We start from the raw sequence: 18,274 nt of genomic DNA on the forward strand, positions 1-18,274 counted from the left end.
CATTGGAGAGTTGTGGGGAACATGGGACCCTCGATCAGCCTTCTCTTGGGGGTGTATACAGGTGGCTCCTCATACCCAGTCCCTTGGAAGACTAGCTAACAGGTGCTCGGCCTTCTGACCCAGGTCCTGACCGTACCAATCAGACAGGGCACTCTTCCACCTCTATAGGACCCTGCCCACCCCACAACCTCTAGGGCAGTGGTTCTCAACTTCCTGGCCCTTTAAATACAGTTCCTCATGTTGGGACCCAACCATAAAATTATTTTCGTTGCTACTTCATAACTGTCATGTTGCTACTGTTATGAATTGTAATATAAATATCTGATATACAGGATGGTCTTAGGCGACCCCTGTGAAAGGGTCGTTGGACCGCCAAAGGGGTCGCGGCCCACAGGTTGAGAACCGCTGCTCTAGGGGGTTTGACCATACCTTGTGGTCCTTGGTGGTGTCTGCTCTGAGACGGAACCCCATGCCTATCTTTGTGTCTGAGACAAGTTGTATGGTGCTGGTTTGAGGGGTTTAAGCTACCTGCTGCCCCAGACAGCCCCGATCCCCAGCCTGGTCCACTGTCCCCGTCAACGGAACCTCAGTGCTTTGCTGCCTTTCTTCCTGGAGGGCAGGAGAATGTGATTGAGAGAAGCATACCCTCGCCTGAGGTTTCCGCACTAGCAAGGTGGGTGAGAGCCTGGGGCTCCGGGCACCCAGGACTCCTGCAGATTGCAATAGACCCTGGTCCTGGTTACCGGCTTGTTCCCCACCATAGCCTCTAAAAGCAGCTTGCAGAACGGAGTGGGTGCCAGGAGGCAGGAGGGGAGCTTTGGGGAGACTGGGCTGTGAACTGAGACACCAGGGCCACAGCAGGCTGCCTCTCCTGGAACCCCAGAGGGGCAGAGGCAGCAGCAGCTGGCTGGGCCCAGCCTTTGCAGCAATAAGAGAAGTGGGTGAAGGTGACAAGCAAGTGCCTGGCTTCCCAGGTAGACACTACGTGACTCCTGGCACGTTGAGAGTCTGTGTGTTTCCTGGGCAACCAGCTGAGCCAGGAACAAGGAGAGGAGGACAGGAGTGTGACAGGAATGCAAGGGAGGGAGGGAGGCAGTGTTGTTGGCTGGCCCCTCACATGCCGCTTCCACACTTGGCCAGCACCCTTCCGCCTGCTTGGCGCTGCTGTTCCCCTGCCCCCGTGGGGTCACTGCATTTCTCTAGCATCCCTATCCGTTTCTCCTTGCTCTCTGAAAGTGGGAGTGCGGGGAGCCCTGCTAATAAGCCTGGGCCCCCTCAACTGCTAAAGGAAAGAGGTGGCCAAACCCTAGGTGGGCAGGTTGGTGTAAGGTTGGGACCCAGACCTGGCTCAGGGTGTGCCAAGATGCTGGCAAAAAAAAGAAGAAAAAGAAAAGATGCCGGCAATAGTGAACTGATGAGTGGTCTAGGCTGGAGGACACCAGGACCCATTTATCCAGGGCAGCATTTGGTTCAGGCAGCTGCAAGCTGCCCCCCATGGTGGGCAGAGCCTGCTCTTAGTTCAAGGGGACTGTATGGCTGTGAGCAACGACAGGGAGGGACTGTCCCCAGATGATGCTCTGGGCACTGGGTGGGGGTGACTAAGGGATGTACCTTCCTGGGGTCTGTGCTTCTGGCCAAAGGCTGAATGCAGTGCCCTGGAATCTTTTGCTCTGGCCTGGCCCACTCCCATTACCCCCTAGACATGTTTTCTGAATGACTGACTAGGAAAGCAACAGGCAGGGCCTTAGGCCTCTTAGGCAGGTCTGGGAGGTGGAGGACTGCAGGTGCTCAGAGAGGAAAATTGTAGGAGCCACGGGAAATACTCCCTTTCCCTGACCAGGAAAGCACCCGTCCCCCTTCCTAGGCAGTGCCCCAGCCAGAGCTCTGGTACCCCAGGGGGACACTCTTCTTGATGTTGTCTGGCCAGCACTGTGTGGGCCTAGGGGAGTGGAATCCCTGTAGCTTCTACTTCATCATCTCTTGCATGGGTGGCAGTCCTTGGTGCAGGCCACTGCACAGAGCTCTGGTGGGCTCCCCGGCAGCCTCTCCCTAGGCAGGCCAGGGCCAGCTGACCTACATGCACCAGAAAGCCCTGGCTTGGATTTGGGCAGGTGACGGCCCCCTCAGCAGGGCTGAGCTGCTCAGGGCCAGGGGTTCCTGGTGGTCAGCGTGGATACAGGGTGGCCCCTGGTGGGTGGGGACTGAACTGCGAGGCTGCTGGGTGTGGAGTGACCAGGGTGGGCCATGGTTGGAGGAGGCCTGTGGGAAGCTGGGGCAGCAGGAGCCAAGCAGCCAGGCTGAGCTGGCAGCCGATGAAGGCCTCAGCACAGCTTTCAGCGCATCACTGGCTGGTCCAACACCAAAACCTTCAAAGCATTTGCCTTTCTGGCAGGGTCTGGAGCAGAGCTGCGGCTGGGCCCGGGAGGGGCCTCGGTGCGCAGGGGAATAGAAGCTCCAGATCTGCATCCAGAGGCGATTTTCCCAGGCTCCTTCCTCCCACACAGCGGCTCCCTCCCTCGGTTCTGGAGATGGATCAGGTCCTTCCCGCCAAGTCCTCATGGCCGCACAACTCAGCCCTGGGCTGGGCCGCTCCTGTCTGTGGAGCAAAAACCAGGGCAGGACCCAGGGTAGACAAAGGCTCATTAGCTGTAGCCCAAGTCCCCTCCCGCCACCAGCTCCCAGCAGCCAGAGAGGGCTACTGAGCTTCAGGCCTGAAATGGCCAAACTTCTATGTGAGCCCCTGGTCAGGTCTAATCTGTCTCAGAGCAGAGGCTTCTGGGACTGGGTACGAGAGAGCAGAATAGCACGTGGGGGAAACTGCACTAGGACGGAAGGTCACTGTGATTACCCCTCGCAGAGCCGGGAGAAAGTCTCCCCGAACCGGCTCCGATCCCCTCTGCCTTTGGATTCAGCTTCCTCCCCCACTCAACCTTTAACTAGACGTGCTGACAGGAACAAAATGCACTCCTTTTGAGTTTCACCTCCTTTCATTTCCTTTGCCCTCCCCTGGAAGTGGTTTTAATGAACAGTGAAATGGCTGAAAGGCAATCAGGAGGAGTAAAGCGCCGGGATAATTAAACTGTCTTCCCTTTTCTGAGTGGACCCTTAGCACCCGGGCCCGGCTGCCCAGGGAGCTGGGGCCTTGCACACCGGGCAGAGCTCTGGCTCCACAGCACTCAGGCCTCCCCACCTCCGCAGGGTCCTGGAGCATCCAGATGGAGAGAGGCAACGCCCTGGTGGTGCTGCGCAGCCTGCTCTGGCCAGGCCTCACCTTCTACCACGCTCCGGGCACCAAGAACTGTGGCTACATCTATGTGGGCACTGGTGAGAAGAACATGGACTTGCCCTTCATGCTGTAGGGGGGGCCCGCCCAGGGACTTCGTATGTGGAGCATCGACATTATTTTCACACATTTCAGTGAGTTCGGTCTGTTTGTTCTGTCTTGCCGCTTCCCCACACTCCACCTCCATCTGGTATCCAGGCTCTGAGGAGAGGCCCAAGGAGCCGGAGACCCAGCTCTAAAGCAAGTGGCAGAGGATCGGAATGTGCTAACATGAGAGAGAATGGCGGGTGGAAATGGCTGTGGGAGGTGACGGCCAGAAGCCCTTTGAGGAAGGCAGCTCCTGGACTCACACTGGAGTTGTACACAGGCCAGGCAGACCAGCTCGCCTCCTTGCAGCCCCCAGGCCCCAGACGAACAGCTGTCAAAACAGAGGGTGGGAACCTGTTCAGCCCATGAACTCCCTTCAGTTGCATTATGCAGCCCAGCACGAGATCAGTGACTGCTCAGAAACTGGCCGGAAACGGGCCCAAGCCCCCACGCAGTGAGCACACATCCAGTGGGTGAAACATGAGCCTGGTTTATGACATTCGTTGAGCAAAACTCCTGTCCCCTAGCACAGAGTATGGCCGCAACTAGCCATGAGACCATCGTAGTTGCCAAAGAACCCAACTGCCCTGCCTGCCCCCAGCTCCCAGCACTGCTGCTGGAAGGCGGAGGGCATTGAAGGTGGCCCACTGCCACTGTGTCCTTCATGTTGGAAGGGCCAGGCCAGCCGTGGGAAGGGCAGGAGTGCAGGAGCTTTGGCCAGGTTCTAACCATGATACAGCACCAAAGGCTTGCTTGAGTAGCAGACGTTGTCTTTCAGGAGGGGCGATCCCACAGCCATGCGCACCTTATTCCAGCGGTGGCCTTTATTGTAGATGGGCTTGACGGAGCGGCGGGACCAGCGGGTCAGGTACCTGTGGAGGGAGGACCAAGAAGTGGCTGAAGGCTGGGGGCCCGGGCTGGAGCTGGGAGAGGGGGCACTGCCCCCTCAGGCCAAAGCTGTGGCTGTCCAGCCAAACCCTTTCTCTAGTTTTCCTTCCTTGAGGAGCAGGGGCTTTTCCTGGGAGCAACCGCTGCGTGTGCTGTAAACAGATGGGCTGGGTTCTTGTTGCCGTAAGCGTGTGTGGCCAGGGTCAGGCAGCCCGGGCCACGCGCTCCCTTGATCTTTATGAGTTGTCAATGTTTATGTGTATTTGCTGGGGGAGGAGGGGGAGAAAGAGGCTACTCAGAGAGCAGATCATTCCTCTGTGGCCTCAGCCATGGGGAGAGGAGAGGCTGATGTAAGGGCCTGGAGGAATCCTTCCCTCTTCCTCACTTGGCTCCTTCTGCCACCCCAGCCTTCAGGGAGCTCCCCTGGGCAGCCCTAACTGGTGTAGGCCCCTGCCCCTCACTCAACCCATGATGGGAGCCAAGGGTGAGGGCCCAGGGGGGTGAGTAGGAGAGGTGGGGAAAGATGGCTGCCGCCCAGTCCTTTGGCCTCCTTTGGGGGTGGCCAGGGCGCTGATGTTCCCGGAACAGTGGCTCATGTCGGCTGGGGCTGGGGTTTACTCCGTTCAGAGCGAAACTTGGATCCTGTCCAGAGAGGCCCACCCTTTATCCTAAAAGCTCAGCTATGGCAAAGGCCAGGATCCTCCCTGCCTCCACTCTAGGCTGCGACTCAAAACAGCCAGCTCCAAAAAACCCTCAAATGATAGATTTTTTTAATGAAAAAAAAAATACACTTGGATGAACATTTTTAGATAAAAGTAAAAAAATGATTGCTGATTTATACATTTCAACTAAGTCTTCTGCTCTCAGCCCTGTGCAATGAAACAGCTCTGAGTGGAGTAAGAGCTGGGGGAGGTGCTGGCCTAAGTGTGAGGCAGGCGGGCAGGAAGGACTTCTCTGAGTCTCCTGTCACTGTCAATGTCAATGTCAATGCCCCAACAGGGAGGGAAGCTTCTGAGGAGTGGACAGGCCGAGGGGCTGCTTTTCCTATGGCTGCTGGTTCTGGGGCAGCAGGAGAATAAAGGGTAAGGGAAGGAACACCTGGCAGGCCCCTGGGCTAGCATCTCCCAGTTTCCAGAGGGGATGGGTAAAGAGGTAGGATATGGGAGCTGTTTTCCCAAAAAGAGTGCTCATTGGAATGTCAGGACCCCAGAAGATCCTCCAGGCTGACCGGGTTCTCCAGAACTGCTGCCCTAGAAGTGTCCCCCCTGCCCTGGAGAGACCCGAGGAAGCTGGGCTTCAGCTGGCCCTGGGCCTGATGCCTGTGCCGCATGAAGCCGCCAGCTGGTGGGGGAGGGGTGCCTGGGTGGCCTCCAGCAGCTTTTGGGGAAGATTCCAGCTCTAGGAAGAACTAAGGCTCCTTCCTACCACTCCTGCAGGGGCAGAGGAAGAAGTGTGGCTCCCCTGAGCCCAAAGCCCAAGGGCCTCTGGACAGAATCATAAAGTCCCTCGCAAGGGAATCAACCTCCATCGCAGCCAGGACTCTCACTCCCCCTCTCACTCCCCCACTGTGGCCTTTTGCAACCCAAGAGCCCCCACACATCATCAATCCTGTGTCACGTTAAAGGACACCGGATATATGGGAGGGAGCCTGGCCTCACTTCAAAGGCCTGAGGGCAGGATGGATTGTGTCCTTAGGCCTGCTGCTAAGTCGGGGGGTGGGGGGAGGCTCAACCCCCAAATGGTCCATAGCATATTTGGGAAAGACAGAAAGCGGTTACTAGGTCCTGATCCCCAGGACTGCGGGCAGATAGCCCAGCTAACCATGTGGGAAAGGCAGGTGGAGATACGCATGGGGCCAGGGTGGTGGTGAGGCATCAATGAAGACCCAGCTCTGGCCCTGCACTGCCACCCCAGCAATTTGTGGCTGGTATTTGCCTAAACTCCTACCCTCGTGCCTGGGTTCTGTTAGGGATCAGACTAGGAGGTTTGCTAGGGGGTGGGTTAAGTCTTGCTTTGCTTCAACCATCTTTGGTCAAGTCCAGTGGCAGCTGGACAGGTTGAAAGAGGGAGGAACCATTGATAGAGGAGAACAAGAATAAATACCAAAATCAGTTTTACAGACCTGGCTCTACTCTCAATAAGGGGGTATTACAGATCTAGGAGTATGAGAGTGTGGCAATAACAGATATGGGGGAAGGGAAGGAACACAGAACAGGATGACAGCGTTAGACAGGTCTGCTCCTACACGAGAGGGTGCCACCCTGCTTAGGATGAAAGGCTGATTGATTAAGGATCTAGGGGCCTTCCTCTTCTCTAAAACCTCAGGACCTCCTGGGTCAGCATGTGCAGCTGGGCAGGTTAAGTATACAATTTTAGGAAGCGCCATTCACAATCTAGTCTATGTGGATACTGCCTTCAAGTTTTGCAGTGTATGACTTGCAGCTATATAAAGTGATCCCACCCAGAGGGCCTTCCCATTTTTAAAGCCTCATTTTGCCCTTTAATAAACCCAAATGCTGGGATACTACAAGAAGTGCTCTGACATTCCCATAGCAACCTAGTATGATGTCATAAACAGGGGATTAGCACATTCTAATGCCCAACCAGCAAACCTCCTTACGCTCCTTGCCTCTGTGCTAAGTGCCCTATTAGGGAGGGAAGAGGAAAGAGGGCTGAGGGCAGCAGGGGAGGGTGATAGAACATGTGCACCGTCAACTGCAGCCTCGGTGGGACCAATGGGGGTGGGTGCTCAAGCTGGAGGGACAGCCAAAGAACACTCTCGCTTTCCTGGGCTGTGGGATGAGCTCCAAAAACTGGCTTTCTCGGCAGAACACAGTGAGAACTGGGGCCTGCAGAATGCTCAGGGTGTTGACACCCTAGTGTGCTTACCGGTTGAGTTGAGGTTTCTTTTTTGGAACAAATCCTTCAGGAAGCAGAGGCCTGTGATTTGGCAACAGACCTGAGTGGAGGGAAGAGCATATAAGGAGATGGTCTCTGCAGTTCTTGGGGGCCACAGGGAAAGCCAAGGGGGTGGAAGGTTGGCACTGAGGGGATTATAATGAAGACTCTTCCAGAAGGGGCTACAACATGGGGCAGCTGGTGGGGGGATGGGGGTGTGGCGCCTACAGCCCCAAGGGGAATCCTACCTGCTCGGTGGGCCATCTTCACACACTCCTCAATCTTGCGGTGCTCTTCCTTGCACAGGCCTGTGATCTTTCGAGGCAGCATGCCTCCGTGAGGCCGGATGAACTGACTGAGCAGCAGAACATCCTAGAAGAAACAGAAAATAGGAGGTGAGGGTCACCGGGGTGTAGTTTTGATGCTGGGAAGCCAGGCCACGTGACTTATAAGGGAGGCTATTGACTCTGGCTCTCCAAGAGGTTGAGGTCTCTATTGGGCACTGACCTGAGACTACTTCCTCCACACAGAGCTTTGCACACTGGTCTACTACCTTCTCCCTTACAAAAGTTAAATCCAACTGTTTCCCCTCCCCAAATTTATTTCTTTAAAAATATTTTAAAATTGATTTCAAAGAAGAAGGGAGAGGGAGTAATTGATTGGCTACTTCCTGTATACCCCACACTGAGGAATAAAGCCCGCAACCTGGGCATATGCTCTGACCGGGAATTGAACCGTGATCTTCTGGTTCATAGGTCGACGCTCAACCACTGAGCAACACCAGCCGGGCTAAATCCCAACTTAATAAGATTTTCTGACCCCACTGGCAATCCCAAGAGCTTTTAGCTCCTCGATAAGATAATCTTTTTTTAAAAAAATATATTTTATTGGTTTTTTACAGAGAGGAAGGGAGAGGGATAGAGAGCTAGAAACATTGATGAGAGAGATACATCGATCAGCTGCCTCCTGCACACTCCCCACCGGGGTTGTGCCTGCAACCAAGGCACATGCTCTTGACCGGAATCGATCCCGGGACCCCCCAGACCGCAGGCTGATGCTCTATCCACCAAGCCAAACTGGTTAGGGCAAGATCATCTTTTGATAGAGAATAGAAACTCTTTGAGAAGTGTTAACAATCTTTCCTTCACCTGCAGTATCTTTCCTGGTGACAAAAGGTCTGTTATTCTCCCAGGTAGAGGGTATGCCATGTATTTCCATACAAGGAGAACATCTTCTCTTTCTGCCCACAAAGCCTTTGTGCCACAGGCCAGAATACATGCAGACAGTCCCTCCACCTTGTGCCATTCCCTCTGAAGTGCTAGTCAGGAACACACTGAAGAAGGGACCAAGGCTGTGAAGTTAAACCCCCCATCTTCTAAGCCCCAGTGACCAGATGTGAATGGACGCTCAGGCTTCCTTTGGACCATCGGCTGCTTTGAAGAGTCAAGGGAACAAGGATAAACAGAGCCAAAATCAAGACAAGAGACCATTTCTTACCCCCAACTCTCACAGGATAGTTGAGGGGGTTAAATAAAAGCCACCACCTCCCCTCCTCGCCCCCCCCTCCTCCAGGAGCCTGGCATACCCGTCTTAGCAATCATGTCCACAAACTGACTTGCTGCCCTGGCAGGCGCCTCGCTGTATAACCGCAGATTTGTTTTAATCACTGGACAGCTCCTGAGGGACCCAGACCCCCCAATTCCCACCCCTGTAATCTTCCGAATCTGATGAAAAGAACTTGGATTGGATTATCCAGGGCTAATAAACTGGGCTCACTGCCCTAGCCTCCCCCATTGCCAAGGAAGTTAACAGCTTTGTGCAGCTCAGGCTAACGGTGTCCTGAGTGGAAAGGGGTAAAAGGAAAACAACTTTAGCCTTTACCTCGGAGGGGATTGGATTTCTTCGGCTGGGTAAACAGAGCCAAGTCTATTTCCTGGAAACGGCTGGTAGGAAGAGTGCCCCATGGTGGTCAGGCAGGTTCACCTCCCCATCTTCAGTTGGGATTCCAAGTGTGGCCACATCCTCACCAGCTTCCATGTAACAAGAAGCTGTGAATATTGCCCCGTGGCCTGCAAGCTTCCTATTACTCCAGGCGGCCATCAGCAGCAAGGCCCAGGGCAGAGTGAAAGAACACCCCCTCCCCACCCCTGGTGGCCTAAGGCCAAGGCTCCCAGCCTGGGAGATTAGTTGGGTCATTCTGTTCAGATCCCATGGGCATGTGGCCTCTACTGCTCTTACCACCTGACCGGGGATCGCTGCCCTTAGTCATCCCATCCCACAGAGGGGCACAGCGACAACGGGCAGGTCAAATTGGCCCAGAGCCTGAACCACCTGAAACCTAAAAATAGGGTGCTTAATGCCACCAACAGGGACAAGTGTGAATTTCTCCAGGGTCCTGTCCTCTTCCCCAGGCCCTCCCCGTTGCTAGAGAATGCAGAGTAATAGCTGGGATCCTAGTGGGGTTTGTATCTCCAGAGTCTGATAATTAGCTGGGTGACCTGAGGCAAGTTCATTAACTTTTCCCTGCCTCAAATTTCCTTACCTGTAAAACCAGGATGAAAAAAGTACCTACTTCACAGGGATATTGTGAAAACTAAGTGAATGAAGATGTGTAAATGCTTACAACAGTGCCTGATGCAGAGCGTGTGCTCAATGCAAGGTGCTTAGTATTCACTGTCATCATCCTGTGGAAACAGATGAAGAGGTAGAAGAGCTGGAGCAAACAGGGGTCTCTGTAGCTCCAACACAGAGACAATAACGTGTCTCCAGATCACAGTGAGGTCTTTCCAAATAGCCTCTCATTATAAAAGAAAGCCAGACTCAGATCCTGATTCCACCCTCTTGGGAACATAACCCTGTAAGACTGGGGTACAGGGCTCTGGTGGTCTGATTCACACGCAACCAGACAATGAACTAAATGATTCTCAACCCTGGCTGCACACGAGAATCATCACCTGGGGAGTTTTAAAAAATAATGATGGCCAGGCTTTACCCCAGACCAACTGAATCGATGTCTGGGGGTAGGGCCTGAACATTTTTTAAAGCTTTCCTGTAATTCTAATGTGCAGCAGGGCTGAGAGCCACTGGACAAAATGCTTGTCTCTGGTGGCTCCATGGGATGCAGCAGTGGCCATGGGGGAAGGGCTGGGGGCGGGGATGCTGCTTGTTAACCAGGGAATATGACCTCTATCACATGCAGAGCCCCGTGTCTTTGCACACTCACCTCATAGCCATACTTGTGCTTCAGGTTCCACCGGCAGATGGGGCACTGGCCAGAGGGGTTAGGGGGATTTGGACTTTCCCGGGGAGTCTCTGTGATACGGCCTTCGATCTAGGAGGCAGAGAAAGCAAGCCAGTGAGGGAGAGGGCCGTGCGGTCACTAATCCTTGAGCAACGCTCCAATCTGGTGGGACTGCTGGTGTAACTTCATCTCTGGGAGTTTTGTGGGAACAGGTAATAGGTCTTGGCTGGACCTAGGGTGGTGGTTTTGCAGTGGCTATATATTGGGCCCTGCAGTGTCCACAGAGAAGTGACTTGGTGGCCTTAAGGGCAGTGGAAACTGCACTTAATGCTGGTGGCAAGAGGGAGAGGTTTGCTGTATCAGCTGAACGCTACCTTTCCTTCCTCACAAAAACAAAAACCACCTTTGGGAAGAAGTAAGAAATGCACATGGTAAAAAGTTTCAAACTGCGCAGGGATGTAGCGTCCACAGGAAGTCTCCCTCCCATCCACCTAGCCTTCTGAGGAAGCGGCAGCTTCAGCTTTATCTCACAGAGCGAAGTCTGTGCCAGTGGTGCTTGGCCTGCCATGATTCTGTCCACTCTTCCCCATGGGACGCTGGATAACGTCTGAGGCATTTTTAATCGACCGTCACAACTGGGGGCTGGGGTGCTATTGGCAGCTAGCAGGGAAGCTAACCATCCTGCAATGCACAGGACAGCCCTCCCAACAAAGCACTGGCCAGCCTAGGACGCCAGCCAGCAGTGCCTGGACGAGCAGATATCCATGTGCACTCCTGCTGCTTCTCTCCTCTTTTAAAAACACGGTTGGGAGAATACATTCCCGTCTTCCTCCTCGCTTCCATTATTTTGGATGCCACCTTTTCAACCATGCTGAGGCCACGTGCAAAATGACCTCTGCTGTGGCTGTTGGATCCTGTGACACAGCCTTGGAATTACTAAGTGCAACGGACCACTGATGTGGGAGTCAGCTCCAATGGCAACGGGAGTTTAGAAAGCCTTGCTGACTGACGCCATGGATTAGGAGAGCGAGGCTGGGACAGGGCTCAGAGGCTTTGGAACGGAAGCAACACTGTCTCCTGAGGCAGAACTGGCAAACAGGAGAGGAGCTGGAAGCAATGCCTGGTTGTGCAGGGCACTGCTACCTACCTTTCGGCCAAGGCCAGAAACAGAGAAATGTGCTACGGAAAATATATAGGTGTGAGTAGGCTTGAGAGGGGGTAAGGTGATCTGTGGGGGAAGAGCTAGCATTCATTGATTCCTCATTATATGCCTGGTTTTGTGCTAATCATGGTTCACACGTATCATCTCATTTAACCCCCACAGCCTAGGGAGGGAGGCATCATGATCTTACTTTATAGATGAAGAAAGTGAGACCCCAGAGAGTGAGCAATAAATACCATCAGCCAAGGCAGCGCCTCTCCAGCCATGGATGGACTCCCTCCCCCAAGTTTCTCCTAATGCCACCATGTCTCCATGTTCATTCTACAAATAGTGAATTCATGCCCCACGTGAAACACAGTCTTCACACTCAGAAGCCAGATGTGTTTTCTCTCCAACAGCAAGGAGTTCACAGGCTAAATGCTTGTTTCAGCTTTGAATAAGGAAATAAACAAGGTGCCCTCAGGGGGTGGGGGCCCCCTCAAAAGAACTATTTTGAGGTTAAGGAATGCAAAAGCTGAGGGAGCATTCTGGGGAAGACCCAAAAAGGGAACCCGAAAACCTTGATCTGGGGATAAGACTGCTTGGCTGGCTGCCAGAAGGGTTAAATCCCTGGTTGACATGGAAGCTATACAGGCTTCTAGGAGCTCTGTGGAGTGGCTGCGGATTTCTTGGAGGCATGGAAAGCCATGTGAAAACAACGCTGTCTTTTAGGGATTATAGGATAATCTAGGCCCCATGACTCCTGGAGGAAGGGAGGTGAGATGGGCCCAATAAGGGAAAGGGGGAGTGGATGGATCAAGTCATTCCAGCTTTTTTACCAACAGACAAGTCAGGGTGCTAGCTAGTAGCCAGGGTCCAGAGAGTGTCACCTTTTAACTGCATCACTTAAGGAGTAGCTTAGTCATTCTGGGCAGAAAGGAAAGGAGCGGAGATCCAGGATCCTGGCCCTGGATCAACTTATTCTGGCTCTTTAGTCCTGCCATTGCCTTAGTTTCCCCTTTGGAAAATTAATTTATCACCCTCCCAAGAACATATCAGTAAAGACCTCTGAGATCTTGTCATCCACATGGCTATTTTAATCAAATAACAGATGCTTTAATCCAGGTACAAGTGACTGTTCCTGATTAACCACACTAGAGCACACAGCTTGAAAAATAGTAGACTGTGAGATTTATGGTCACAGAGGGAGCTGATCCTGGAGCTAGGAGTCCAGTTTGGACCTCCCTCCTCCCCTCCCTCAGAGGAGCAGCCAGGCAGCTCCAAGTGTTAAAGAGGTTATAAATGGCCAACTTGATGATACTTACTATAGTTGTCTTCCCTTTTTGGATCTCCACCACTATAGAGATAAAGGGGAAAAATTAGGTCAACCATTTAATAAGAAACAGGGAGTTTCAAATAATAGCTCGAATTCTACAGCAGAAAAATAGAGCCTTCAATCTGCACTCTCCCACAGTCCCCACCTCGAAGAGAAAGCGTTGCAGGGTTCACCTCCAAGTGCCAAGGCTCTATGCCCTTGAGTCTGGGTGGGGGCAAGCCCAGATGCCCAAGTAATATCATCTCTCTGGGATTAAGAGTCTCCACACTGTTTTTGCCTTTCTAAGCCAAGATTCATCTTGGTGCTATCTAAGGAAATTGGCAACATCCTGTCCTACTATGGCTAGCAATAATGACCTAAGAGTGTGTGTGTGTGTGTGTGTGTGTGGTGGTGGTGGTGGCGGCAGAAGCATGCAAAAGACCTTCAAAAGTACCCACTGCATGTGTCCTTTTACTAAGAGAATCAGACAAACATAATTTCTGACCTTGATTAGTTTACAATCTAAGATACAGCACTGAACTAACACAGCTCCAATGGCCCTGGGTAGATAAGCAATGAGACAAGTTCACTCCTAAAATTCATTCTGAGAACCTTGTGTTAAAACTATATGAGGACAACTGTGTTAGTTAAATCCTTTTCTTTTCTCCACTCCTCCTGCAGGGTTGCATTTTGTTATCTACTGGAGAGGTGTGATAAAAGAGGTGGGAGTGCCCTGGCTGGTGTGGCTTAGTTGGCTGGGTGTTGCCAGGTGCATTTCGATTGCCAGTTGATTCTCAGTCAGGGCACACACCTGGGGTTGTGGACTCATCTCTGATAGGGGGTGAGGAGGAGAGAGCCAACAGATGTTTTGCTCTCATGTTGATGTTTCTCCCTCCCTCCCTTTCTCTCTCTCTAAAAATCCTATATAATAAAAGGCCAATATGCAAATAGACCAAAAGGTGGGACAACCAAATAACTGGTCACTATGACGTGCGCTGACCATGAGGGGGCGTGCATGGAACATGGCAGGTGTCAGCAGCAGGCACCAGAATGAGAAACATGGCATTGGCAGCGGCAGGATGGTGGAGCAGGTGAGCGGGGGGCACCAGACCAAGGTGGGGCACCGGTCGCTGTCACTGGAGCGAGCCTCTGGTGGATACTGAAAATTCTTTGCTCCCACGTGCCGTAGTCCCGCCCAATGCTCGCACCCGCTGCTGGCGCCTGGCGCCGGCCCCGATTGCTTGGCGCTGTCAGCGGGAGTGAGCGGCAGCTGCCTGCCCCGAACGCCCCTCAGGGCTTCTCCACCTTCCCCTGCTTCTGAGGGGCGATCAGGGCTGGCAACCGCTGCTCATACTTGCTGCTCACACCCGCTGCTGGCACCGGCCCTGTTCGCATCCGCAGCCAGTGCCAGAGCCGCCGCTCGCACCCGCTGCTGGCGCCTGGTGCTGGTCCATATTGCTTGGTACCATCAGCGAGTGTGAGTGGTGGCTGCCGGCCCCGATCGTCCCTGAGGGCTTCTCCACCTCCCCCTACTCCTGAGGGGTGATCAGGGCAGCAGCCACTGCTCACACCTACTGATGGTGCCAGCCCCACCTGCACCTGCTGCTGGTGCTGGCCCCAATCGCTCCACGCCATCAGCGGACGCATGCGGAGCTGGCTCCGTCAGCACATGGGAGCAGTGGTAGTGGCAGCAGGGCTGCCGGCAGACAGGGGACCAGGGCTGAGATAGCAGGGGCCTGGGGGCGGGGGTGTGTGTGCGGAGGATGGGCCCAGCCCGCCCCTGTGCCCACTGTACCCTCGCGGCCCACAGTTCCTGTCAAGGTGCATGGATTCGTGCACTGGGCCCCTAGTCAATAATAAAAAAAGAGGTGGACATTAGGGGCCCGCAGATACTGCAATTCCAAACTGAAAGGGACTCCCACAGCTCTTTGCCTCTAGGTCTGGCAGTCAACAGAGAACCTGAGGGAAAGACAGTAAGTCACACACACCTGTCAGGCTGTACATGTTTCTGACTAAGATGCTGAATGACAACTTCAACAATATGCAAAGGAAGAACCAAGCTAAAGGCCCACATTTGGCAAATATAATCAAATAGAAAGTTCTTGGAGATCTTTGCTTGTTCCCCCATTTCTTTAGAAAGAGAGAGCCATAGCTGTTAGCATAGGAACTGGCACACAGTTCCACACAGATGCTCAATTAATGTGTACTAGCTCTCAGGGAGTAAGATATTCGTCATGGTCCCTTCTGACTGCTAATTACTGTAATAGGAAACTTGGGCCCACATAACTCCAAACTGTCTCCACACATACTAAAATCACATGTTAACAGCAGCGTGGCCACCACAATTAGTTTTACTCAGTTCTAGCCAAGGCAAGATTGCAGATGAAAAAGAGCCTAAGGTTCTTAACTTTGACAATCTGGGCAAAGTTATAGATCTCTCCTTAGCACACATACAATTAAACATGAATTTTAATAGGCTCGCAGACCCCTGAAGCTAAATATACAAATAGTAATATTGATTTTCTCTCAGTGCTGGTAGTAGGTGATTTTAGTTTCTTCTTTATGCCTATCTGTATTTTCTAAAGTTTCTAAAATAAATGTGTACCGTTTTTGCAATAAAAAATAAACAATAAAAGAGAATACGTCTAAGGAAAAAAAGTGAGGCAATTCTAACCCAACCAGAGTCCCACAGCAGCATCTGTGATCGCTGAGCTCTGTGACTGACACCTAATTGGACACAGACTGCCTGGAATTGCTTCCCATTTGTTTCTGGGCACAACTATTCATAAAGACTCATTACTTCTAAATAACCAATCTGAGAGAGCCCTTCCATTTCCAACTCCAAACACACAAAGTTGTAACAATGGAAGAAAGGCCCCGAGGCTTTCTCCCAAACATTGTAGTTACCAATCAATTCACAAAGACAAACTAGGTTTCTCCCTGCAAAAGGAAATGCGTCACCCCACACACGGATCCACTTGTTCAGAACAGAGACCAGCCTAAACGGGATGTGGGTGAGACTCAACCTGGTGCTCAGTCTGGAGGCCAGCACAGTTGCAAAGGGACCGTCACTGTAATGTGTCAACCTATAAACACGGGGGCGCAGAAGAAGGGCACAGCTCCAGCCCAGTAGGGCTTCTAGGCACCCCAGAAACATTGCACATCTGTAAAAAACTAAGTAGGATGGAGGGTGACCAACTTAGAGCAACAATAGTAGGAGGAAAGTTTTTAAGAATTAAGATCAGAAACAAAAGGAGAACCATTCTGATACCACTTGAGTCAGCACTAGAACAATGCCCTGAAACAGATAAACATGTGGTTCCCTTCTCCATGGAGGCACTTGAGTCCTAATCATGAGGTAAACAAGTCTAACAAAACACACATCACTCCCGGCAAAGAACCAAACCCTGAAGTCATCCCACTGGCCCCTGGAAAAGAGATCAAAGACCATGGCAAGCTCCACTGTTCACAAGCTCCCCACACAGCAACTCTGAGCCAGTGAATCATCTCACTATAAGCCAGTGGGTAAAACATTAGGCAGATGCTTATCTAATAGAGATAATTTGTGAAACCAGAAGGAATGACCTGAGAATTCACATGAGATTGAGATTAATCAGTGCAGTGTCTCAGTGCTAGGGCCGAAGGCCTGGCTGGAGCCTGAAGAGGCTCTGATAGATTTTAAGCCTCTCAAAACAGGAGATAGGAATCAAAATAGTATTGATTTTCAGTGTGCATACAAAAACATGTCAAAACCAAACAAAACCTGAGATCCATTTTGTCCCTGGCCGCCTCTCCATTTAAGAGAAGTGGGGGTGGCTAAGAAAAGCTGGACTAAGAGATTTAGGCACTAACAGAAAACTTGTTTAGAAAATGATGGAATCACCATCGTGTTCTGAGAAATGGTTATATCAAGTAAACTCAGGAAAGAAATGAAGCCGTTTTCTAAACTAGAATCAAGGGCCAAAATCTTCAAAGATTCTGGCACTTCTCATACAAATCAAATCTGTCCCACGGAAGGCAACACATTTGCTGAGCACCCGTGGAGGTACAGCCAGCTCCACCTATTGTGGAGTTACAACAGACTAGGAAGACAGTCTTTGCCCTAGGGGAGAAAAGGGAACTAAACCAAGTATGGGAACTTCACTATAATAAAGTCCATGCCTCGTAAAGAGGTCCTTTGAGTGCTTCAGTAAATACTCGTCTAGGACGGAGTCCAAGATAACTGAATTGTAACAGTCCAGAGCAAACAGCATTGCGGTGAGACTGCAGTGAGCACAGAAAGACCTTGATGGCCACATAAACACAGACAGTGAACAGCCCAACTGTTTAAGTAAAGGAGGAAGTGAGGACAGATGAATGACGAGGGGTGGAGGCGCTGCTACAGAAAGTGCCAGAGACCAAGGTCCTTCTTGGAAAGGTCCATGGAAACCGAGTCCCAAACAGTATGAGGGAATGGAGTAGCTGAATGGCAGGATGGCTAAGAGGTGGCAATGAGAGTCTTAGAGGGTCAGGAGTAAAGTGCACGTTTGAGATGTGTGTCTGCACTTCTGGTCATTAACTACTTTTCTCAAACTCCCTCCTCTCTCAAGCACCACTCTCTTCTGTTCATCTTTCATTCCACCATGGAAATGTTCTGATTCTCTCATCATCTCCCACTTTTCCCTTGGACCCCTGAGGGAATGTCCCTCTGCACTATGCTTCAGTATGAGTCTTATTGCTGCAATTCTATAAAGCTCACCTCGCTCACTCCTCTCAAAGCTTTCGGCTATAGGGCTGCCTTGTCTGAAATGCTATAGCTAACTGGAAAAGATGAAGAAAATTCCCTTCAGACTTTACTCATTTCAACACTTTCTGATCAAGGTGTCTGATAGATCATTATAATCCTATCTAATAAAAGAGAAACATGTAAATAGACCATCCCTCCGCTACAACCACCGGCCAATCAGGAGCAAGCATGCAAATTAACCCGACAAAGATGGCAGGTTAATTTGCATACACAGGCGCCAGGCGGAGAGCAGAGCAGGAGAGCTAGTGGAGAGTGGAGTGGCTTGTGGAACGTGGCTCCCCAAGCCGCCAGACGGAGAGCAGAGAGGGAGAGCTGGCGCCTTGGAGGACTTGGCAGAGTGGGAGGCCATGGGACAGAGACAGAGCAGGAAGGGAAAATCAAGATCGTGGGGAGCACCAGGAATTCTGGGAATAGTAGTTTTGGTGGCAGCCCCAGGACCAGAAGCGGAAGTCCACAGTGCAGGGAGCACCAGGAATGCTGGAAATTGTAGTTCTGGTGGCAGACGGATCTCCTACATCAGTGACGGCGAACCTTTTGAGCTCGCCATGTCAGCATTTTGAAAAACCCTAACTTAACTCTGGTGCCGTGTCACATATAAAAATTTTTTGATCTTTGCAACCATAGTAAAACAGACT

General features: G+C 51.9%; 2 protein-coding genes across 2 annotated transcripts in view; one reads left to right on the forward strand and one right to left on the reverse strand.

The window, feature by feature from the left end:
• Positions 1 to 3,412, forward strand: part of RSPH9 (radial spoke head 9 homolog (Chlamydomonas)) — a 17,131-nt gene extending 13,719 nt beyond the window's left edge. Inside the window, exon 5 of the mRNA XM_006776391.2 lies at positions 3,199 to 3,412. Within this exon, the coding sequence (XP_006776454.1) occupies positions 3,199 to 3,359 (161 nt within the window). The 3' untranslated portion in view covers positions 3,360 to 3,412. The remainder of the gene's footprint in view (positions 1 to 3,198) is intronic.
• A 428-nt stretch (positions 3,413 to 3,840) lies between these two features.
• MRPS18A (mitochondrial ribosomal protein S18A) overlaps positions 3,841 to 18,274 on the reverse strand; it is an 18,301-nt gene continuing 3,867 nt past the window's right edge. The window contains exons 2-6 of the mRNA XM_006776390.2: positions 12,864 to 12,895; positions 10,380 to 10,487; positions 7,405 to 7,528; positions 7,148 to 7,217; positions 3,841 to 4,242 (exon numbers count right to left, since the gene is read on the reverse strand). Coding sequence (XP_006776453.1) covers positions 4,095 to 4,242; positions 7,148 to 7,217; positions 7,405 to 7,528; positions 10,380 to 10,487; positions 12,864 to 12,895 — 482 coding nt within the window. The 3' untranslated portion in view covers positions 3,841 to 4,094. The remainder of the gene's footprint in view (positions 4,243 to 7,147; positions 7,218 to 7,404; positions 7,529 to 10,379; positions 10,488 to 12,863; positions 12,896 to 18,274) is intronic.

This window comes from Myotis davidii, unplaced genomic scaffold (genome assembly GCF_000327345.1).
Source record: "Myotis davidii unplaced genomic scaffold, ASM32734v1 scaffold167, whole genome shotgun sequence".
Taxonomy (NCBI): Eukaryota; Metazoa; Chordata; class Mammalia; order Chiroptera; family Vespertilionidae; genus Myotis; species Myotis davidii.